This window comes from Nerophis ophidion, linkage group LG18, assembly GCF_033978795.1.
Source record: "Nerophis ophidion isolate RoL-2023_Sa linkage group LG18, RoL_Noph_v1.0, whole genome shotgun sequence".
In the NCBI taxonomy this organism is placed as follows: Eukaryota; Metazoa; Chordata; class Actinopteri; order Syngnathiformes; family Syngnathidae; genus Nerophis; species Nerophis ophidion.
In genome coordinates, this window is record NC_084628.1 from 37,722,278 (window position 1) to 37,742,832 (window position 20,555).

Genomic DNA, 20,555 nt, shown 5'->3' on the forward strand with positions numbered 1-20,555 from the left:
CCGTCGATTGGTAAGTGTTTGTTTCGCATTAAATGTGGGTATCTAGTTTCAAATGTACATACAGCTAGCGTAAATAGCATGTTAGCATCGATTAGCATAGCATGTTAGCATCGATTAGCTGGCAGTCATGCTGCGACCAAATATGTCTGATTAGCACATAAGTCAACAACATCAACAAAACTCACCTTTGTGATTTCGTTGACTTAATCGTTGCAAATGCATCTGCAGGTTATCCACACATCTCTGTGCCATGTCTGTCTTAGCATCGCCGGTAAAATGTGCGGACACTCTGGCACATTCAATGGGGGTCTGGCGGCAGATTTCTTCCCAGTGGTGCAACTTGAATCCCTTCCTGTTAGTGTTGTTACACCCTCCGACAACACATCGACGAGGCATGATGTCTCCAAGGTTCCAAAAAATAGTCGAAAAAACTGAAAATAACCGAGCTGAGACCCGGTGTTTGTAATGTGAAAATGAATATGGCGGGTGTGTTACCTCGGTGACGTCACGTTCTGACGTCATCGCTAAAAGACCGATAAACAGAAAGGTGTTTAATTTGCCAAAATTCACCCATTTAGAGTTCGGAAATCGGTTAAAAAAATACCTGGTCTTTTTTCTGCAACTTCAAGGTATATATTGACGCTTGCATAGGTTTGGTGATAATGTTCCCCTTTAAGGGCACTCACCTTTTGTTTATTTTTGGTTTAAGCATTACATACCTTTTTACCTGCACGCTACAACCGACATCTACAAAGCAATTAGCTACCTTCTGCCACCTACTGACATGGAAGAGTATTACACGGTTACTCTGCCGAGCTCTCGACAACACCGACACTCAACAACAACACATAATTTGCAGACTATAATAACTGGTTCGCAAAAAATAAATTTAACCCAAATAGGTGAAAATAGATAAAAAATAAAAATAACAAAAAACTTGTTGAAAAATAAACAAGTGATTCAATTGAAGAAATCATCAACTCAAAGTGCCCTCTTTGGGGATTGTAATAGAGATCCATCTGGATTCATCAACTTCATTCTAAACATTTCTTAACAAAAAAAGAAATATTTAGCATCAATATTTATGGAACATGTCCACAAAAAAATCTAACTGTCAACACTGAATATTGCATGGTTGCATTTCTTTTCACATTTTATGAACTTACATTCTTACTTTGCTGAAGTATTATTCAATAAATGTTCATAAAGGATTTTTAAATTGTTGCTATTTTTAGAATATTTTTTTTTTAAATTCACGTACCCCTTGGCCTACCTTCAAGTACCCCCAGGGGTACACGTACCCCCATTTGCGAACCACTGGACCAGATGTCATGAAATTTAACACTAAAACACTTATTATTCCACCAAAAAAATTTAATTACTATGCCTAAAACCATTGTGCGTTAAAAACTGCTGGTAGAGTTTACGGGCTTCAAGTCAAATTGCCCACTGGACAAAAAAAAAAAAAATTGCAGTCTTGTGGCCCTGGACTTAAGAGTGGACAAGACCATTACTACTACAAGGGCTGGGCTGGGCTGTATGGCCTTTTATTAATATCTGAATATTTTTAGGCCATGTCACGATACACCATATATATCTCCATATTTTGCCTTAGCCTTGAATTAACACTTGATGCATATAATCACAGCAGTATGATGATTCTATGTGTCTACATTAAAACATTCTTCTTCATACTGCATTAATATATGCTACTTTTAAACTTTCATGCAGAGAGGGAAATCACAACTAAAATTGTAATTATTAAACATTTATCAAGCAGTGGCACATACATTCATGTCATTTCCAAAACAGAAAGTGCAAGATTGTCAGAGACATTTTAAAACAAGCTAGGAGTGCACTTTTGTGCATGATGTCACTAAGATGACATATCAAAACAACACTAAATTAAAGTGCACTTTTTTTACAGAATGCCACTACAATAGTTCAAAACAAATAAAGTGCACTTTTGTGCATGATGTCACACAGAATATTTCAATAAGTGGGACGGCGTGGCGCAGTGGGAGAGGGGCCATGCGCAACCCGAGGGTCCCTGGTTCAAATCCCACCTAGTACCAACCTCGTCACGTCCGTTGTGTCCAGAGCAAGACACTTCACCCTTGCCCCTGATGGGTGCTGGTTGGCGCCTTGCATGGCAGCTCCCTCTATCAGTGTGTGAATGTGTGTGTGAATGGGTAAATGTGGAAGTAGTGTCAAAGTGCTTTGAGTACCTTGAAGGTAGAAAAGCGCTATACAAGTACAACCCATTTATCATTTATTTAGTTTTAAATAAAAATGAGCTGCATAATAGGAAATGAAATCGCTATGTGGTAGGTTCCTGCGGACGTTATCTCCTTCTGTTGTTGACTATTTTTTCCATACGGTGTTGATGTGGAAATGGTTGCTTGGGCATTTTTTTTGTTGGTGTGGCACCGAACAGAAATGTTGAAATGCCGAGTTTCAAGCACTCTTCATTCTCTAGAGGGTGACCTTTTACATGTAGCAACGCTTTTGCCGCATACTTGACATATTACTGTTGTCTGTTTAACATCTTCCCGCTTGAGGCCAAACCACCGCCAGACAACGGACCCTGTGCTGTTTCTTTGGGAATTAGTTCTTCCTCCATTTGTTACCAGATTCGCACCTTCTCCCTCTCGTATTACCACTGGCACCACTCCGCGAGCATCACAGCTAACTTCACCCACAATGCTACCTGTCTGCTAAAAGCAACTGCGTGAGAAGGTATACTCCAATATCACGATAGAGTCATTTTCTATATCGCACGGAGACAAACCCGAGATATATCGGGTATATTCCATATATTGCCCAGACCTAACTACTACGATTCTGTATTAAATATTAATTATAAAGTAGATACTGTTTCTCTTCTTAATTATCTTAATCAATCAATCAGTGGCCCCAACAGCCAGCAGGTGGCACTGCCCCCAGTCTCAGGATACTGTGGAGGTGACTAACAGATCCTTGACCGAGTAGATTATTTCGGCTGCTATACTGTGCCACAAAAGGTTAGGTCACCTTTTTGAAGACGGTGTGGAATATTCATTTCGGACTTTTTTTTTTTTTGTCTGACCTTTCAAGGAAAAACAGAGAGCTTTACTGAAACTGCTTGACATTTCGGTATTCTTTGGCACGCATTGATAAGGGGAGAGAAACCATTTTGCTGTAAGCTACTATAGGCTGAGTAGATGTCATACGTGCACCTTGGATAATCCTTTTTTTCATCCCGCACTCCATTTTACTTCTGGCTGTTTTTGCTACAGTCTACGTTTTCAGAGTGCGATATCATTTTATTTTGGTTTTGGTTGCAGGTAGGACAGACAGAAATGGGCAGGTTTTTTTTAAATACAGTTGTGATCAAAATCATTCAACCCCCACACAATTTTGGTGTTTTAGCAAGTTGGACATTTATTCCGTATTTTGTTTCTAGTCATATCAAATAAAGATGTGTCAAATAGACAATTGCAACTTGAATTACAACATTATATTTTGTAACATACCAAACAGTGTCATTTATCTTAATTTCTCATTGACAAAATTATTCAACCCCTTGAAGATCATAACTCTTAAGAACAGAATTTGAATAAAGTCTTTTCAATCAGGTGTTGAAAACACCTGTAGATGTGATTAGAACCATAACGAGCAACAATTAAACTGATTGAAAAAGACTGTGACGCTCAGCTTCTTGTAGATGGTCAATGGTGTATTTGCAACATGGTGAAGTCCAGGGAGTGGTCAAAGAAGTCAAGAGAGGAGGTAATTTCTCTTCATAAGAAAGGATACGGATATAAGAAAATAGCAAAGACATTACACATTCCAAGAGACACAGTTGGGGGCATAATTCGCAAGTTTAAAGCTAAAGGCACAGTGGAAACACTACCTGGGCGTGGTAAAAAGAGGATGCTGTGTGCGTACAGTGGTGAAAAACCCCCCGGGTAACAGCTGAGGAACTACAACAGGACTTTGCAGAGGGGGGAACGCAGGTTTCGTCCCAGACAATAAGGCGCGCACTACGAGATGAAGGCCTCCATGCCAGAACTCCCAGGCGCACCCCACTTCTGACTACCAGGCACAAGTAAAATAGACTCCAGTATGCCAAAAATCATCCGGACAAACCCCAAAGGTTTTGGGAAACTCTTCTATGGAGTGATGAGACAAAATTGGAACTCTTTGGGCCTATGAATCAACGTTATGTCTGACGGAGAAAAAATGAAGCTTACCAAGAGAAGAACACCTTGCATACTGTTAGGCATGGTGGGGGGTCAATCATGCTCTGGGGCTGTTTCTCTGCCTCAGGTACCGGGAATCTCCAGAGCGTTCAAGGCATTATGAATTCTATTTCCTAGCAGGATATATTAGCTGCAAATGTCATGAAGTCAGTGACGAAGCTGAGGCTTGGGAGACGTTGGACCTTCCAACAGGACAAGGATCCCAAACATAGCTCCAAATCAACATCAGAGTGGTTGCAGAAGAAGGGCTGGAAGACTCTGGAGTGGCCTTCACAGTCGCCAGACCTAAATCCTCTAGAAAAGCTCTGGTGGGACTTGAAGAACGCAGTTGCAGCACGCAAGCCCAAGAATATGAATGAACTGGAGGCCTTTGCCTAAGAGGAATGGGCTAAAATACCTGTAGATGCTTGCAAGAAGCTTGTGTCCGCTTATGTATCACCTTTGAAGGATGTCATTACTGCCAAAGGGGGTTCTACTAAGTACTAAAGATGCATGGAACTAGGGGGTTGAATCATTTTGTCAATGAGATATTAAGAAAAATGTCCTTTTTTGGTATTTTGTAAAATACAGTGTTGCAATTTAAGTAGCATCTTTATTTGATATAACTATAAACAAAATACGGAATAAATGTCCAACTTGCTAAAACACCAAAATTGTGTGGGGGTTGAATCATTTTGATCACAACTGTATGGTGGGGTTGGTTGGCGCACATGTTATTGTAGTGTGCAAAGCTCATATTTAAAACAACTATCGGACGGCGTGGCGCAGTGGTAGAGTGGCCGTGCGCAACCCGAGGGTCCCTGGTTCAATCCCCACCTAGTACCAACCTTGTCACGTCCGTTGTGTCCTTGAGCAAGACACTTCATCCTTGCTCCTGATGGGTGCTGGTTAGCGCCTTGCATGGCAGCTCCCTCCATCAGTGTGTGAATGGGTAAATGCGTCAAAGCGCTTTGAGTACCTTGAAGGTAAAAAAAAGCGCTATACAAGTACAACCCATTTACCATTTATAATTTTAATGCTCCTTTATATTTTTTTAATTGTCATTTTAACATCAAAACCTTCCTCCATGTCTAACGTTGTATTTAAAAAGAAAAACAAGGTAATTGCAGGCAAAATAAAATCTTTGCTTTAAATATTTGCCCTAAAATGTAACATTGGGTTTTCTCCAAGTAATCAAATAAACAAATCGATAAGATTACTAGAACAGCAGTTTATTTTTTCAAAAATTCCTGCAAATTTTTTATACTTGGCAAATTCAACTTGCCTGATCCTATACGTTTGACACCCTTGATATGCAGTGATAATGTGAACTATAGCCTTCCCTTTACATGTTGTAAAGTTAACAATTATTTTCTTATAAAGTCATTGCGGAAAACCCTACAAGATAAACAGTGGGGTGCTGAATATTTACAACTTGCCAGGAAAATCAAAAAGGGATCTCTAATCTATAGCATACTTGCCAACCTTCCCGAATTATCCGGGAGACTCCCGAATTTCATTGCCTCTCCCGAAAATCTCCCAGGACAACCTTTCTCCCGAATTCCCGCATTGTTAAAAAGATAGTGACAGAAAATAGAACGAGGATGGACAATTCAACCCTAAAGTCATTCCTTTCCTGCAAATTACATGTCACAGATGATGCCGATACCAATGCTCCTTCAAAGGCTGTGCTACTGGCTGCAAAGCATCGCACTTTCAAATACAACAATGTGTAGAGGAGTGTTATGTGTTTGTACGTGTAGATAATCAATCAATCAATCAATGTTTACTTATATAGCCCTAAATCACTAGTGTCTCAAAGGGCTGCGCAAACCACTACGACATCCTCGGTAGGCCCACATAAGGGCAAGGAAAACTCACACCCAGTGGGACATCGGTGACAATAATGACCCAGTGGGACGTCGGTGACAATGATGACTATGAGAACCTTGGAGAGGAGGAAAGCAATGGATGTCGAGCAGGTCTAACATGATACTGTGAAAGTTCGATCCATAATGGATCCAACACAGTCGCGAGAGTCCAGTCCTAAGCGGATCCAACACAGCAGCGAGAGTCCCGTTCACAGCGGAGCCAGCAGGAAACCATCCCAAGCGGAGGCGGATCAGCAGCCCAGAGATGTCCCCAGCCGATACACAGGCAAGCAGTACATGGCCACCGGATCGGACCGGACCCCCTCCACAAAGGAGAGTGGGACATAGAAGAAAAAGAAAAGAAACGGCAGATCAACTGGTCTAAAAAGGGAGTCTATTTAAAGGCTAGAGTATACAAATGAGTTTTAAGGTGAGACTTAAATGCTTCTACTGAGGTGGCATCTCGAACTGTTACCGGGAGGGCATTCCAGAGTACTGGAGCCCGAAATGAAAAAGCTCTATAGCCCGCAGACTTTTTTGGGCTTTGGGAATCACTAATAAGCCGGAGTCCTTTGAACGCAGATTTCTTGCCGGAACAAATGAACACTGACATACAAGTATGTATTTTATGTATTTATATATATATATATATATATATATATATATATATATATATATATATATATATATATATATATGTATATATATATGTATGAAGAGTTCATATGCAAAAGCAGATAAATCCATTTTGACCGATTCTGTATATTAACGATTTTCTGCCTGCTGGTGTTGCCGGTACATGCACAAGCGTACAATGGTTTATTTAATATCCACATAAGCAAGTCATGAAAGCCTAAACTTTTAAGAAATGCTGATGTAATGAATGGCTTTCAAGTAAGAGTGTTTGATGTGGTTTTACGTCAAAAGCAGATATGTCCAAATTATGATATGTCGCAAAAACAGATATCTCCAAAATCGTTTTCTTTGCGGTCGTTATTTCGCATAATATTCAAGATAAAGATAGAGAGAAAAACAGAAGTTGAAATTTATCGAAAGCCACATTTCAACGTAACAACTGTTCACATTTCTTTACTTCATTATTTAACAGTTTCGATCCCTTGGTACGTATAAATCTAGCTGTCCCTGCGAACATTGTTTTTTCGTACTTGCTAACCGGACATGCTTTTTTGGATCTGTGACCTCACATATTTACCTTGTGCTTTTCAGCACAAAATGAAAAAACAGTGTTGCAATGAAGACAATGTTTTACTAATAAAACAACCACAAATGCTCAACCTGGTTTGCCTATCAAAAACACTCCTGTGCAGATAACAGCTCACTCATCATCGCTATCGACATTAGCTCCATGCTCGACAACATCGTTTAACGCAGCGGTGTAAAACTCACGGACACGCGTGCTAGCGCCAACATCAAATAATAACTTCAACACGTCAGTTTTTTTCGCTGGCTTAACAGTGTTCACAGGAGAAGCTTCCAAATTATTCATGCGTGGATAACAACACTGAGTGAGTCCGTGCACGCCGCCATTCTGTTTGTCACGTGATCCCGTACTGCAGCGCTGGTTGGGCAAACGGATATATCGGCTTTTGTGGTAGATGATCCATGGCGCTTATCGGCCGTTGCAATAAATCGCTGAACTAAATGACGTTAAAAGCGGCATTTGCCCGCATTTGCAAACAAATTGATTTTGGTATACCACAATAGAAGTGGCGGACTATATATTACCGAGGCTGGGCTAAACTTTAGCAAAATGGCGTTTATCGGTTTTTGCGTATGAACCCTTCATATATATATATATATATATATATAGCTAGAATTAACTGAAATTCAAGTATTTTGTATATGTATGTATGTATCTTTGTATATAAGTGTGTATATATATGTACAAACCCCGTTTCCAAATGAGTTGGGAAATTGTGTTAGATGTAAATATAAACGGAATACAATGATTTGCAAATCCTTTTCAACCCGTATTCAGTTGAATATGCTACAAAGACAACATATTTGATGTTCAAACTGATAAACACTTTTTTGTGTGTGCAAATAATCACTAACTTTAGAATTTGATGCCAGCAACACGGGACAAAGAAGTTGGGAAAGGTGGCAATAAGTACTGATAAAGTTCAGGAATTCTCATCAAACACTTATTTGGAACATCCCACAGGTGTGCAGGCTAATTGGGAACAGGTGGGGGCTATGATTGGGTATAAAAGCAGCTTCCGTGAATTGCACAGTCATTCACAAACAAGGATTGGGAAACGGTCACCACTTTGTGAACAAATGCGTGAGCAAATAGTCAAACAGTTTAAAAACAACATTTCTCTACAGGCTATTGCAAGAAATTTAGGAATTTCACCATCTACGGTCCGTAATACCATCAAAAGGTTCAGAGAATCTGGAGAAATCACTGCAAGTAAGCGATGATATAACAGACCTTCGTTCCCTCAGGCGGTACTGCATCAAAAAGCGACATCAGTGTGTAAAGGATATCACCACATGGGCTCAGGAACACTTCAGAAAACCACTGTCAATAACTACAGTTTGTCGCTACATCTGGAAGTGCAAGTTAAAACTACTATGCAAAGCCAAAGCCATTTCTCAACGACACCCAGAAACGCCGCCGGCTTCTCTGGGCCCGAGATCACCTAAGATGGACTGATGCAAAGTGGAAAAGTGTTCTGTGGTCTGATGAGTCCACATTTCAAATTGTTTTTTTGGAAACGGTGAACGTTGTGTCCTACGGACCAAAGAGGAAAAGAACCATCAGGACTGTTCTAGGTGCAAAGTTGAAAAGCCAGCATCTGTGATGGTATGGGGGTGTATTAGTGCCCAAGGCATGGGTAACTTAAACATCTGTGAAGGCACCATTAATGCTGAAAGGTACATACAGGTTTTGGAGCAACATATGTTGTCATTCAAGCAACGTTATCATGGACGCCCCTGCTTAATTTAGCAAGACAATGCCAAGCCACGTGTTACAACAGCGTGGCTTCATAGCAAGAGTGCAGGTACTCGACTGGCTTGCCTGTAGTCCAGACCTGTCTCCCATTGAAAATGTGTGGCGTATTATGAAGCCTAAAATACCAAAACGGAGACCCCAGACTTTTTAACAACTTAAGCTGAACAAAAAACAAGAATGGGAAATAATTCCATCTGAAAAGCTTCTAAAATGTGTCTCCTCAATTCCCAAAGGTTTATTGAGTGTTGTTAAAAGAATAGGTGATGTAACACAGTGGTGAACATGCCCTTTCCCAACTACTTTGGCACGTGTTGCAGCCACGAAATTTTAAGTTAATTATTATTTGCAAAAAAAATTGTTTATCAGTTTGAACATCAAATATCTTGTCTTTGTAGCATATTCAACTGAATATGGGTTAAAAAGGATTTGCAAATCATTGTATTCCGTTTATATTTACATCTAACACAATTTCCCAACTCATATGGAAACGGGGTTTATATATATATATATATATATATATATATATATATATATATATTATATATATATATATATATATATATATATATATATATATATATATATATATATATATATATATATATATATATATATATATATATATATATATATATATATATATATATGTATATGTGTGTATAAGAAATTATTGAATTTCAGTGAATCCTAGCTACAAATATACTCCTACCCGCACCCACCCGACCCTGACCCCCCAATCTCCAGAATTCGGAGGTCTCAAGGTTGGCAAGTATGATCTACAGATGTCCGATATTATTGGCCGATAAATGCTTTAAAATGTAATCTCGGAAATTACTGGTATCGGTTTGGAAATTTTCGGTACCAGTTTCAAAAAGTAAAATGTATGACTTTTTAAAATGCCACTGTACGGAGTGGTACACGAACGTAAGGAGAAGTACAGAGCGCCAATAAACCTTGAAGGCACTCCTTTTGCGTGACGGCCCAGTCACATAATATCTACAGCTTTTCACACACACAAGTGAATGCAAGGCATACTTGGTCAACAGCCATACAGGTCACACTGACGGTGGCCGTGTAAACAACTTTAACACTGTTACAAATATGCACCACACTGTGAACCCACACCAAACAAGAATGACAAACACATTTCGGGAGAATATCCGCACCGTTACACAACATAAACACAACAGAACAAATACCCAGAACTCCTTGCAGCACTAACTTTTCCGGGACACTAAAATATATACCCCTCGCCCCCACCTCAACCTCCTCATGCTCTCTCAGGGAGAGCATGTCCCAAATTCCAAGCTGCTGTTTTGAGGCATGTTAAATATAAAATAATGCACTTTGTTGCCATTTTTTTCCATAACTTGAGTTGATTTATTTTGGAAAACCTTGTTACATTGTTTAATGCATCCAGCGGGGCATCACAACAAAATTATGCATAATAATGTGTTCATTCCGCGACTGTATATATCGGAATCGGTAATTAAGAGATGGACAATATCGGAATATCGGCAAAAAAGCCGTTATCGGACATCTGTACTCTAATCTCAAGTTCAGCTGTCTTGCTCCAGAGAACACTATGAAGGCGGGCTAATTGCAAAGATTTTACTTTGTAAAAAATCGCGTCGGTTTGTATTGAGATATCCTAAATGCGACAACCAACCATGGTGTCTCCTATGTGACATAAGCTTGTTGTCAACATCAACACTCATTTATTTTCAGATAAACCAGAAGTGAAGATCGTGGTGACGTATCCTGAAGGATTAACTCGAGAAGGTGACAATCTCGATCTGACGTGCATCGCAGAAGGAAAACCACAGTGAGTACATACTGAGTGGCGTTCTCTTTTCTGCATTAACTTTCACATGTACAGTCCTGGTTTAAAATTTTACATACACTTGTAAAGAACATCATGTCATGGCTGTTTTGAGTTTCCAATCATTGCTACAACTCGTATTTGTTTGTGATGGAATGATTGGAGCACATATTTGTTGGTCAAAAAAAACATTCATGAATTTTGGTTATTTTATGAATTTATTTTGGCTCTATTGAAAATGTGAGCAAATCTGCTGGGTCAAAAGTATACATACAGCAATGTTAATATTTGCTTATACGTCCCTTGGCAAGATTCACTGCAATAAGGCGCTTTTGGTAGCCATCCACAAGCTTCTGCTTGAATTTTTGACCACAACTCTTGACACAATTGATGCAGTTCAGCTAAATGTGTTGGTTTTCTGACATGGACTTGTTTCTTCAGCATTGTCTACACATTTAAGTCAGGACTTTGGGAAGGCCATTCTAAAACCTTAATACTAGCCAGATTTAGCCATTCCTTTACCACTTTGCGTAGGGCTGGGCGATATAGCCTTTTTTTAATATCTCGATATTTTTAGGCCATGTCACGATACACCATATATATCTGGATATTTTGCCTTAGCTTTGAATGTACACTTGATGCATATAATCACAGCAGTATGATGATTCTATGTGTCTACATTAAAACATTCTTCTTCATACTGCATTAAAATATGCTACTTTTAAACTTTCATGCAGAGAGGGAAATCACAACTAAAATTGTAATTATTAAACAGTTATTAAGCAGTGGCACAAACATTTATGTCATTTCAAAACAGAAAGTGCAAGGTTGTCAGAGACATTTTAAAACAAGCTGACATCAAAACAACCCTAAAGTAAAGTGCACTATTTGTACAAAAAGATAAAGTGCACTTTTTTCCAAGATGTCACAGGATATTTCAATAAGTGTCTAATAAAAATGAGCTGCATAATAGCAAATGAAATAGTGTATGTCCTTCACTATGTGGTAGGTTCCTGTAGACGTTATCTCCTTTTGTTGTTGAATCTTTTTATCATACGGTGTTGATGTTGAAATGGTTGCCTCTGCATTTTGTGGGTGTGGCACCGAACAGAGATGTTGACATGCAGCGTTTCAAGCACTCTTCATTCACTAGCGGGTGACTTTTCAAATGATGCTACAGATTAACAGAAATGCTACTTTTTGTCGCAACACTTTTGCCCCACACTTGACATATTACGGTTGTCTGTTCAACATCTTCCCGCTTGAAGCCAAACCACCGCCAGACGATGGACCCCCTGCTGTTTTTCTTGGGAATTACAGTAATTCTTCCTTCATTTGTTACCAGATTCGCACCTTCTTTCTCTCATATTACCACTTGCACCACAGCTAACGTTACTCATGCCGCTACCTCTCTGTTCCGCGAGGGCGTATACTGTACATATGTGACATATGTAAGAAGGTGAGCTTGTTTTATGTCTCTATGAGAAGGAGAGACAAGAATGACTGAGAAAAGCCTGCAGTGTAATGCTCGCAGCTAAAAGCAACTGCATGAGAACGTATACTCAAATATCACCATATACTGTGTATTTGGATTATAAGTCGCTCCGGAGTATACGTCGCACCGGCCGAAAATGCATAATAAGGAAGTAAAAAAACATATATACGTCGCATTTTTGGGGAAAATTTATTTGATAAAACCCAACACCAAGAATAGACATTTGAAAGGCAATTTAAAATAAATAAAGAATAGTGAACAACAGGCTGAATAAGTGTAGGTTATTGTAGCTGAGATAGGCGCCAGCGCCCCCCGCGACCCCGGAAGGGAATAAGCGGTAGAAAATGGATGGATATATGAGGCATAAATAACCATCTGAGAAGGTGCCTGCTATGTTAACCTAACATATTATGGTAAGAGTCATTCAAATAACTATAACATATAAAACATGCTATACCTTTACCAAACAATCTGTCACTCCTAATCGCTAAATCCCATGAAATCTTCTTCCTTGATGTCGCTTCTAAACAACTCTGCCAACTCCAAAGGTATGCGCCGCTTCCTCTTGTCCTTTTTCTGCTGCATATTTCACTACGTCCAGCTTGTAATCTGCAGTACATGATTTCCTTTTCGCTGCCATTTTTGTTCAGCCCTTCTCAGTTTTTATAAGTTACCGCCAACGATGAAATGATCCACTTTAATATCTACGGCAGTAGCATATACTGTAGCAAATAGCAGTTAGCATCCCATGACCCACAATGCACTTCTGCCATGACCCTCCCCCGCCAAATTCTTATTGGTTGACGTGTGTGTGACAATTGCTGACAATTTCTTGGTCTCTTCCGCAAATGAGATAAATAATATTATTTGATCTTTTACGGTAACGTGTTAATAATTTCACACATAAGTCGCTCCGGAGTATATGTCTTGCCGATTGTACTGCACCATATGTCCCGGCAAGAAATCTGCGTTCAAAGGACTCCGGCTTATTAGTGATTCCCAAAGCCCAAAAAAAGTCTGCGGGCTATAGAGCGTTTTCATTTCGGGCTCCAGCACTCTGGAATGCCCTCCCGGTAACAGTTCGAGATGCTACCTCAGTAGAAGCATTTAAGTCTCACCTTAAAACTCATTTGTATACTCTAGCCTTTAAATAGACTCCCTTTTTAGACCAGTTGATCTGCCGTTTCTTTTGTTTTTCTCCTGTGTCCCACTCTCCCTTGTGGAGGGGGTCTGGTCCGATCCGGTGGCCATGTACTGCTTGCCTGTGTATCGGCTGGGGACATCTCTGCGCTGCTGATCCGCCTCCGCTTGGGATGGTTTCCTGCTGGCTCCGCTGTGAACGGGACTCTCGCTGCTGTGTTGGATCCGCTTTGGACTGGACTCTCGCGACTGTGTTGGATCCATTATGGATTGAACTTTCACAGTATCATGTTAGACCCGCTCGACATCCATTGCTTTCGTCCTCTCCAAGGTTCTCATAGTCATTGTCACCGATGTCCCACTGGGTGTGAGTTTTCCTTGCCCTTATGTGGGCCTACCGAGGATGTCGTAGTGGTTTGTGTTGTGGTTTGTGCAGCCTTTGAGACACTAGTGATTTAGGGCTATAACAGTAAACATTGATTGATTGATTGATTGATGTCGCACCCCCGGCCAAACTATGAAAAAAATTGCGACTTATTGTCCAAAAAATATGGTAGTCATTTTCTATATCACACAGAGACAAACCTGTGATATATTGAGTTTATTCTATATATCGCCCAGCTCAATGTTTGGGGTTATTGTCCTGTTGGAACACCCAATTGCGCCCAAGACCCAACCTCCGGGCTGATGATTTTAGGTTGTCCTGAAGAATTTGGAGGTAACCGTCCTTTTTCATTGTCCCATTTACTCTCTGTAAAGCACCAGTTCCATTGGCAGCAAAACAGGCCCAGAGCATAATACTACCACCACTATGCTAGACGGTAGGAATGGTGTTCCTGGGATTACAGGTCTCACCTTTTCTCCTCCAAACATATTGCTGGGTATTCTGGCTAAACAACTCAATTTTTGTTTCATCGGACATCACATGGACAAAGATAAGACCTTCTGGAGGAAAGTTATGTGTATAGTTTTAACCCAGCGGAGTCAGTAGACCTATAATAAATTCATAAAAGAAGCAAACTTCATGAATGTTTTTTTGTGACCAACAAGTATGTGCTCCAATCACTCTATCACATAAAAATATAAGTTGTAGAAATGATTGGAAACTCAAGACAGCTATGACATTATGTTCTTTGCAAGTGTACTGTACACTTGTGACTGCGACTGTTATTGTTGCTGTACAATCACGAGACAGGCCTCTTCTTAGGCTGAGTCTTGATCTTGATTTCAGTGTGTGAAGTCCTATGTGCATATTTACAGTCCTCACCAGATCAACTGGCTGAGGGTGGACGAGGACGTGCCGCCTCACGCCGTGGTCACAGGCTCGGATCTTTACATCGAGAACCTCAACAAGTCCTTCAACGGCACGTATCGCTGTGTGGCGTCCAACGCTGTGGGCGAGGCCTACGATGACTACATCCTCTACGTGTATGGTGAGTACACTACCTCCCCACCACTACGGTGAAGGCCTAGGGACTGTGTTCCATGGTCTATAGCAAGACCTGGGCACATTAAGGCCTTTTCATTTAAAGCTTTTCAATCTGGCACCACCGGAATTTCCCAAATATTTTTTTTTTAGATCTCTAAAATATAAAGTGTAACTGCCATTATGATGTGCACTCATGTTTTCTAATGACTGTAAGTCTTCAACTACACTAAGTATTTCAATGGTTTGAATCTGCACTTTTGCATGAGATACTAGTTACTATGGTCATCTAATTAGTTACTATGGTCATCTAATTAGTTACTCTGCTCATCTAATTAGTTACTATGGTCATCTAAATAGTTACTATGGTCAGTTAAATAGTTACTATGGTCATCTAAATAGTGACTATGGTCAGTTAAATAGTGACTATGGTCAGTTAAATAGTTACTATGGTCATCTAATTAGTTACTATGGTCATCTAAATAGTGACTATGGTCATCTAAATAGTGACTATGGTAATCTACGTCACAGCAGCTCAGACCAGGCACCAAGCAGTGTGGGTGGGGAGCGTTTCCACGGAGTGTTTCCAGAGCGTCCGGCCTGAAATTTGGGCCGGTATAGCTCGGTTTGTAGGGAGGGCGTGCCAGCAACTTGAGGGCTCCCGGTTCGATCCCGGCTTCTGCCGTTGTGTCCTTGGGCAAGACACTTTACCCACCTGCTCCCAGTGCCACCCACACTGGTTTAAAATGTATCCATCCATCCATTTTCTACCGCTTATTCCCTTTCGGGGTGGCGGGGGGCGCTGGCGCCTATCTCAGCTACAATCGGGCGGAAGGCGGGGTACACCCTGGACAAGTCGCCACCTCATCGCAGGGCCAACACAGATAGACAGACAACATTCACACTCACATTCACACACTAGGGCCAATTTAGTGTTGCCAATCAACCTATCCCCAGGTGCATGTCTTTGGAAGTGGAAGGAAGCCGGAGTACCCGGAGGGAACCCACGCATTCACGGGGAGAACATGCAAACTCCACACAGAAAGATCCCGAGCCTGGATTTGAACCCAGGACTGCAGGACCTTCGTATTGTGAGGCAGACGCACTAACCCCTCTGCCACCGTGAAGCCCGGTTTAAAATGTAGTGAAGTGAATTATCTTTGTATAGCGCTTTTCTCTAGTGACTCATAAGCGCTTTTACATAGTGAAACCCACTATCTCAGTGGTTCTCAAATGGGGTTACACGTACCCCTGGGAAAACTTGAAGGTATGCCGAGGGGTATGTGAGATTTTTTAAAAATATTCTAAAAGTAGCAACAACTCAAAAATCCTTTTTAAATATATTTATTGAATAATACTTAAAACAAATATGAATGCAAGTTAATAAACTGTGAAAAGAAATGCAACAATTCAATATTCAGTGTTGACAGCTAGATTTTTTGTGAACATGTTCCATAAATATTGATGTTAAATATATATTTTTTTTTTTTGTGAAGAAATGTTTAGAATTAAGTTGATTACAATCCCCAAAGAGGGCACTTTAAATTGATGATTACTTCTATGTGTAGACATCTTTATTTATAATTGAATCACTTGTTTATTTTTCAACACATTTTTTGTTTTTTTATACCTTTTTTTCCAAATAGTTCAAGAAAGACCACAACAAATGAGCAATATTTTGCACTGTTATGCAATTTAATAACTCAGAAACTGATGACATAGTGCTGTATTTTACTTCATCTCTTTTTTTCAACCAAAAATGCTTTGCTCTGATTAGGGGGTACTTGAATTAAAAAATGTTCACAGGGGGTACATCACTGAAAAAAGCTTGAGAACCACTGCACTATCTAAGTTATATTCAAACCAAAAATGTAACTTAGATAGTGGGTTTCACAATGTAAAGTGCTTTGATTCACTAGAGAAAAGCACTATGTGAATTATATTTATATAGCGCTTTTCTATAGTGACTCAAAAGCACTTTTACAAAGTGAAACCCAATATCTAAGTTACATTTAAACCAAAAATGTAACTTAGATATTGGGTTTCACAATATAAACCGCTTTGAGTCACTAGAGAAAAGCACTGTTTAAATGTAAGTCACATCTAATTCACAAACGTGGGTGTCAGGGACAGACACTGAAGGAGATTTTTACAGGAAAGTTCTAAAGCTTAATGATATATCACATATATCAGATTGTCGGTGGGTTTTTTTACATTTCGCGTTCATATTCTGTTGTGTTTGTCGCATTTTTGTTGCCTTTCGCTTGATTGTAAAATATGTAGGTGGAGAGGGGGTGTGACATTCTAATGTTGTCAATATTCAGTTTTTTATCCTTCGTAGCTAATATTGTAAATCCCACATTCTTTATTTTCATGTACATTCTGGGTGTCTCATTCAGTAAAAAAAAATAAAATTCCATTCCGTTTAAGTCAGTCTGTCACAATAATTTTAGCATTCAATCAGACATTATTGTGAGGTTTTGTATTGGTGTTAATAAAAATAGTTATACCGCCCCCGAGAAACATTTTGGCTTCAGCCTATTCCTTTTTCGGTCATTCTTTTTCTTTTCTTTTTGGGTGTAAATGTGTACGATTGTTAAATATGTCTAATCCGTACTATTAAACTGGTCACACAAAACAGTTAATGGTTGATTATATGACCGAAATAAACTTATTTCATTCATTCTTTCTTTTTTTTTCTCTTAATTTTGCCCTTTGAGTCAAAATAATTGCCCAAGCCTGGTTTATCGTTCATTCATTCTTTTTTTCCTCTTAATTTTGCCCTTTGAGTCAAAATAATTGCCCAAGCCTGGTTTATAGGAGCTTTTCCCTGAAGTCGATGTTTTGTTGTTGTTGTTGTTGTTGAATCGGAACTCATGTTGGATTGTCATAATATTAGGGACACCTGTACAATCTAACATGATCAAATGACAAAAATGACGATGCTCAGTTCCAGGTATCTTTTTACATAATTTCTGATAAATGTCGTGTCTCAATTATTCAGGTTAATTGAATGGTCTTTACTGCCATCCGAGTACAGTGAGAGTTCTGGGTGTTTCATCCACCTACACACGCACGGTTTCTGTAGAGTTGACGTTTACATTATTTAAAAAGAGTGCACAACATTGTGATTTACAGTACCCAAACACATTTTGTGGCAGAAGTAGGGCTGGGCGATATGGCCTTTTATTAATATCTTGATATTTTTAGGCCATGTCACGATACACCAAATATATCTCCATATTTTGCCTTAGCCTGATAATCACAGCAGTATGATGATTCTATGTGTCTACATTAAAACATTATTCTTCATACTGCATTAATATATGCTACTTTTAAACTTTCATGCAGACAGGGAAATCACAACTAAAAGTGTATTTATTAAACAGTTATTAAGCAGTGGCACAAACATTCATGTCATTTCCAAAACAGTAAGTGCAAGATTGTCATAGACATTTTAAAACAAGCTATGAGTGCACTTTTGTGCATGATGTCACTAAGATGACATATCAAAACAACACTAAATTAAAGTGCATTTTTTTGTGCAGAACGCCACTACAATAGTTTGAAAAAAAATAAAGTGCACTTTTGTGCGTGATGTCACACAAGATATTTCCATAACTGCCAACTAAAAATGATCTGCATAATAGGAAATCCAATAGTGTATGTCCTTCGCTATGTGGTAGGTTCCTGCGGACGTTATCTCCTTCTGTTGTTGACTATTTTTTTTTCATAAGGTGTCTGGAAATGGTTGCTTTGGCATTTTGTTGGTGTGACACCGGCAGGAGATGTTGACATGCAGAGTTTCAAGTACTCTTCATTCTGTAGCGGGTGACTTTTCAAATGATGCTGTTAGTTTTTGTAGCATTGCTTTTGCTGCATAATTGTTGAACATCTTACCGCTTGAAGCCAAACCACCGCCGGACGATGGATCCCGTGCTGTTTTTTTGGTAATTAATTCTTCCTCCATGTGTTACCAGATTTGCAACTTCTGTCTCTCGTATTACCACCCGCACTTCACCGTTAGCATCACAGCTAAAGTTACAATGTCGCTACCTCTCTGCTGGTACGCTTGGTTTACGTCGCTGTGAGAAGTAGAGAAAAGAAAGAGTGGGAAACGTGTGCAATGTAATGCCCGCAGCTAAAAGCAACTGCGTGAGAATGTATACCATATTTTTCAGACTATAAGTCGCAGTTTTTTTCATAGTTTGGCCAGGGGTGCGACTTATACTCTGGGGCGACTTATGTGTGGAATTATTAACACATTACCGTAAAATATCAAACAATGTTATTTAGCTCATTCACGTAATAGACTAGACCATGGGTGTCAAACTCTGGCCCGCCGTGTAATTTAATTTGGCTCTTGAGGCAATATCAATTTAGCATTAGAGCTAGCCCGCCGGTGTTATACAGCGTCGGTGCCGCTGTAACACCGCATTCACCGCTAATACTGATACTTGCCAACCCTCCTAATTTTCCCGGTAGACTCCCGAAGTTCAGTGCCCCTCCCGAAAATCTCCCGGGGCAACCATTCTCCCGAATTTCTACCGATTTCCACCTGGACAACTATATTGGGGGCGTGCATTTAAGGCACTGCCTTTAGCGTTCTCTACAACCTGTCGTCACGTCCGCTTTTCCTCCATACTAACAGCGTGTTACATAATATTTGTGGCTTTTACACACACACACACACACACACAAGTGAATGCAAGGCATATTTGGTCAACAGCCATACAGGTCACACTGAGGGTGGCCGTATAAACAACTTTAGCACTGTTACAAATATGCGCCACACTGTGAACCCACACCAAACAAGAATGACAAACACATTTCGGGTGAACATCCGCACCGTAACACAGCAGAACAAATACCCAGAACCCCTTGCAGCACTAACTCTTCCGGGAAACTTCCAGCAAACTGACCAATAATTAACGTTTTATTCATGCTTTTTCTCTTTCTACGTCAAGGCTTGAATGTTTGGTTCATTCATTATTGTTATTTTATTTTCAAATTTATTATTAGCCTGTGGAAAAAAATTGATATTTACCTCAGAAGATTGCAAATAGAAAAAAAGGCATTACATTTTTATTTAAATTTTATTTGATATGCCATTGATATTTTTTTAATTATTATTATTATTATTTGAAACTGGATTTTGCATGTCACTAAAGTTAAATAAGCCTTGCTTGTTCAATATTTAATGCAAAACTTGTTTGGGTCCCTATTAAAAGGTTAATTTGTTCAACATTTGTTCCGTTTGAAATTTTGGCCCACTCTGTATTTGAGTTTGACACCCCTGGACTAGACGTATAAGATTTCATGGGATTTATCGATTAGGAGTGACAGATTGTTTGGTAAAGGTATAGCGTGTTCTATATGTTATAGTTATTTGAATGACTCTTACCATAATATGTTAGGTTAACATAGCAGGCACCTTCTCACTTGGTTATTTATGCCTCATATAACGTACACTTATTCAGCCTGTTGTTCACTATTCTTTATTTATTTTAAATTGCCTTTCAAATGTCTATTCTTGGTGTTGGGTTTTATCAAATAAATTTCCCCCAAAAATGCGACTTATACTCCAGTGTGACTTAT

The 20,555-nt window shown here is 39.5% G+C and overlaps 1 protein-coding gene across 3 annotated transcripts in view; it reads left to right on the plus strand.

Moving 5' to 3' along the window:
- Positions 1-20,555, plus strand: part of cadm1b (cell adhesion molecule 1b) — a 687,646-nt gene that overhangs the window by 533,014 nt on the left and 134,077 nt on the right. For all 3 annotated transcript variants that reach the window (XM_061878075.1, XM_061878076.1, XM_061878077.1), the window contains 2 exons: positions 10,803-10,899; positions 14,792-14,964. In XM_061878075.1, the coding sequence (XP_061734059.1) occupies positions 10,803-10,899; positions 14,792-14,964 (270 nt within the window). The remainder of the gene's footprint in view (positions 1-10,802; positions 10,900-14,791; positions 14,965-20,555) is intronic.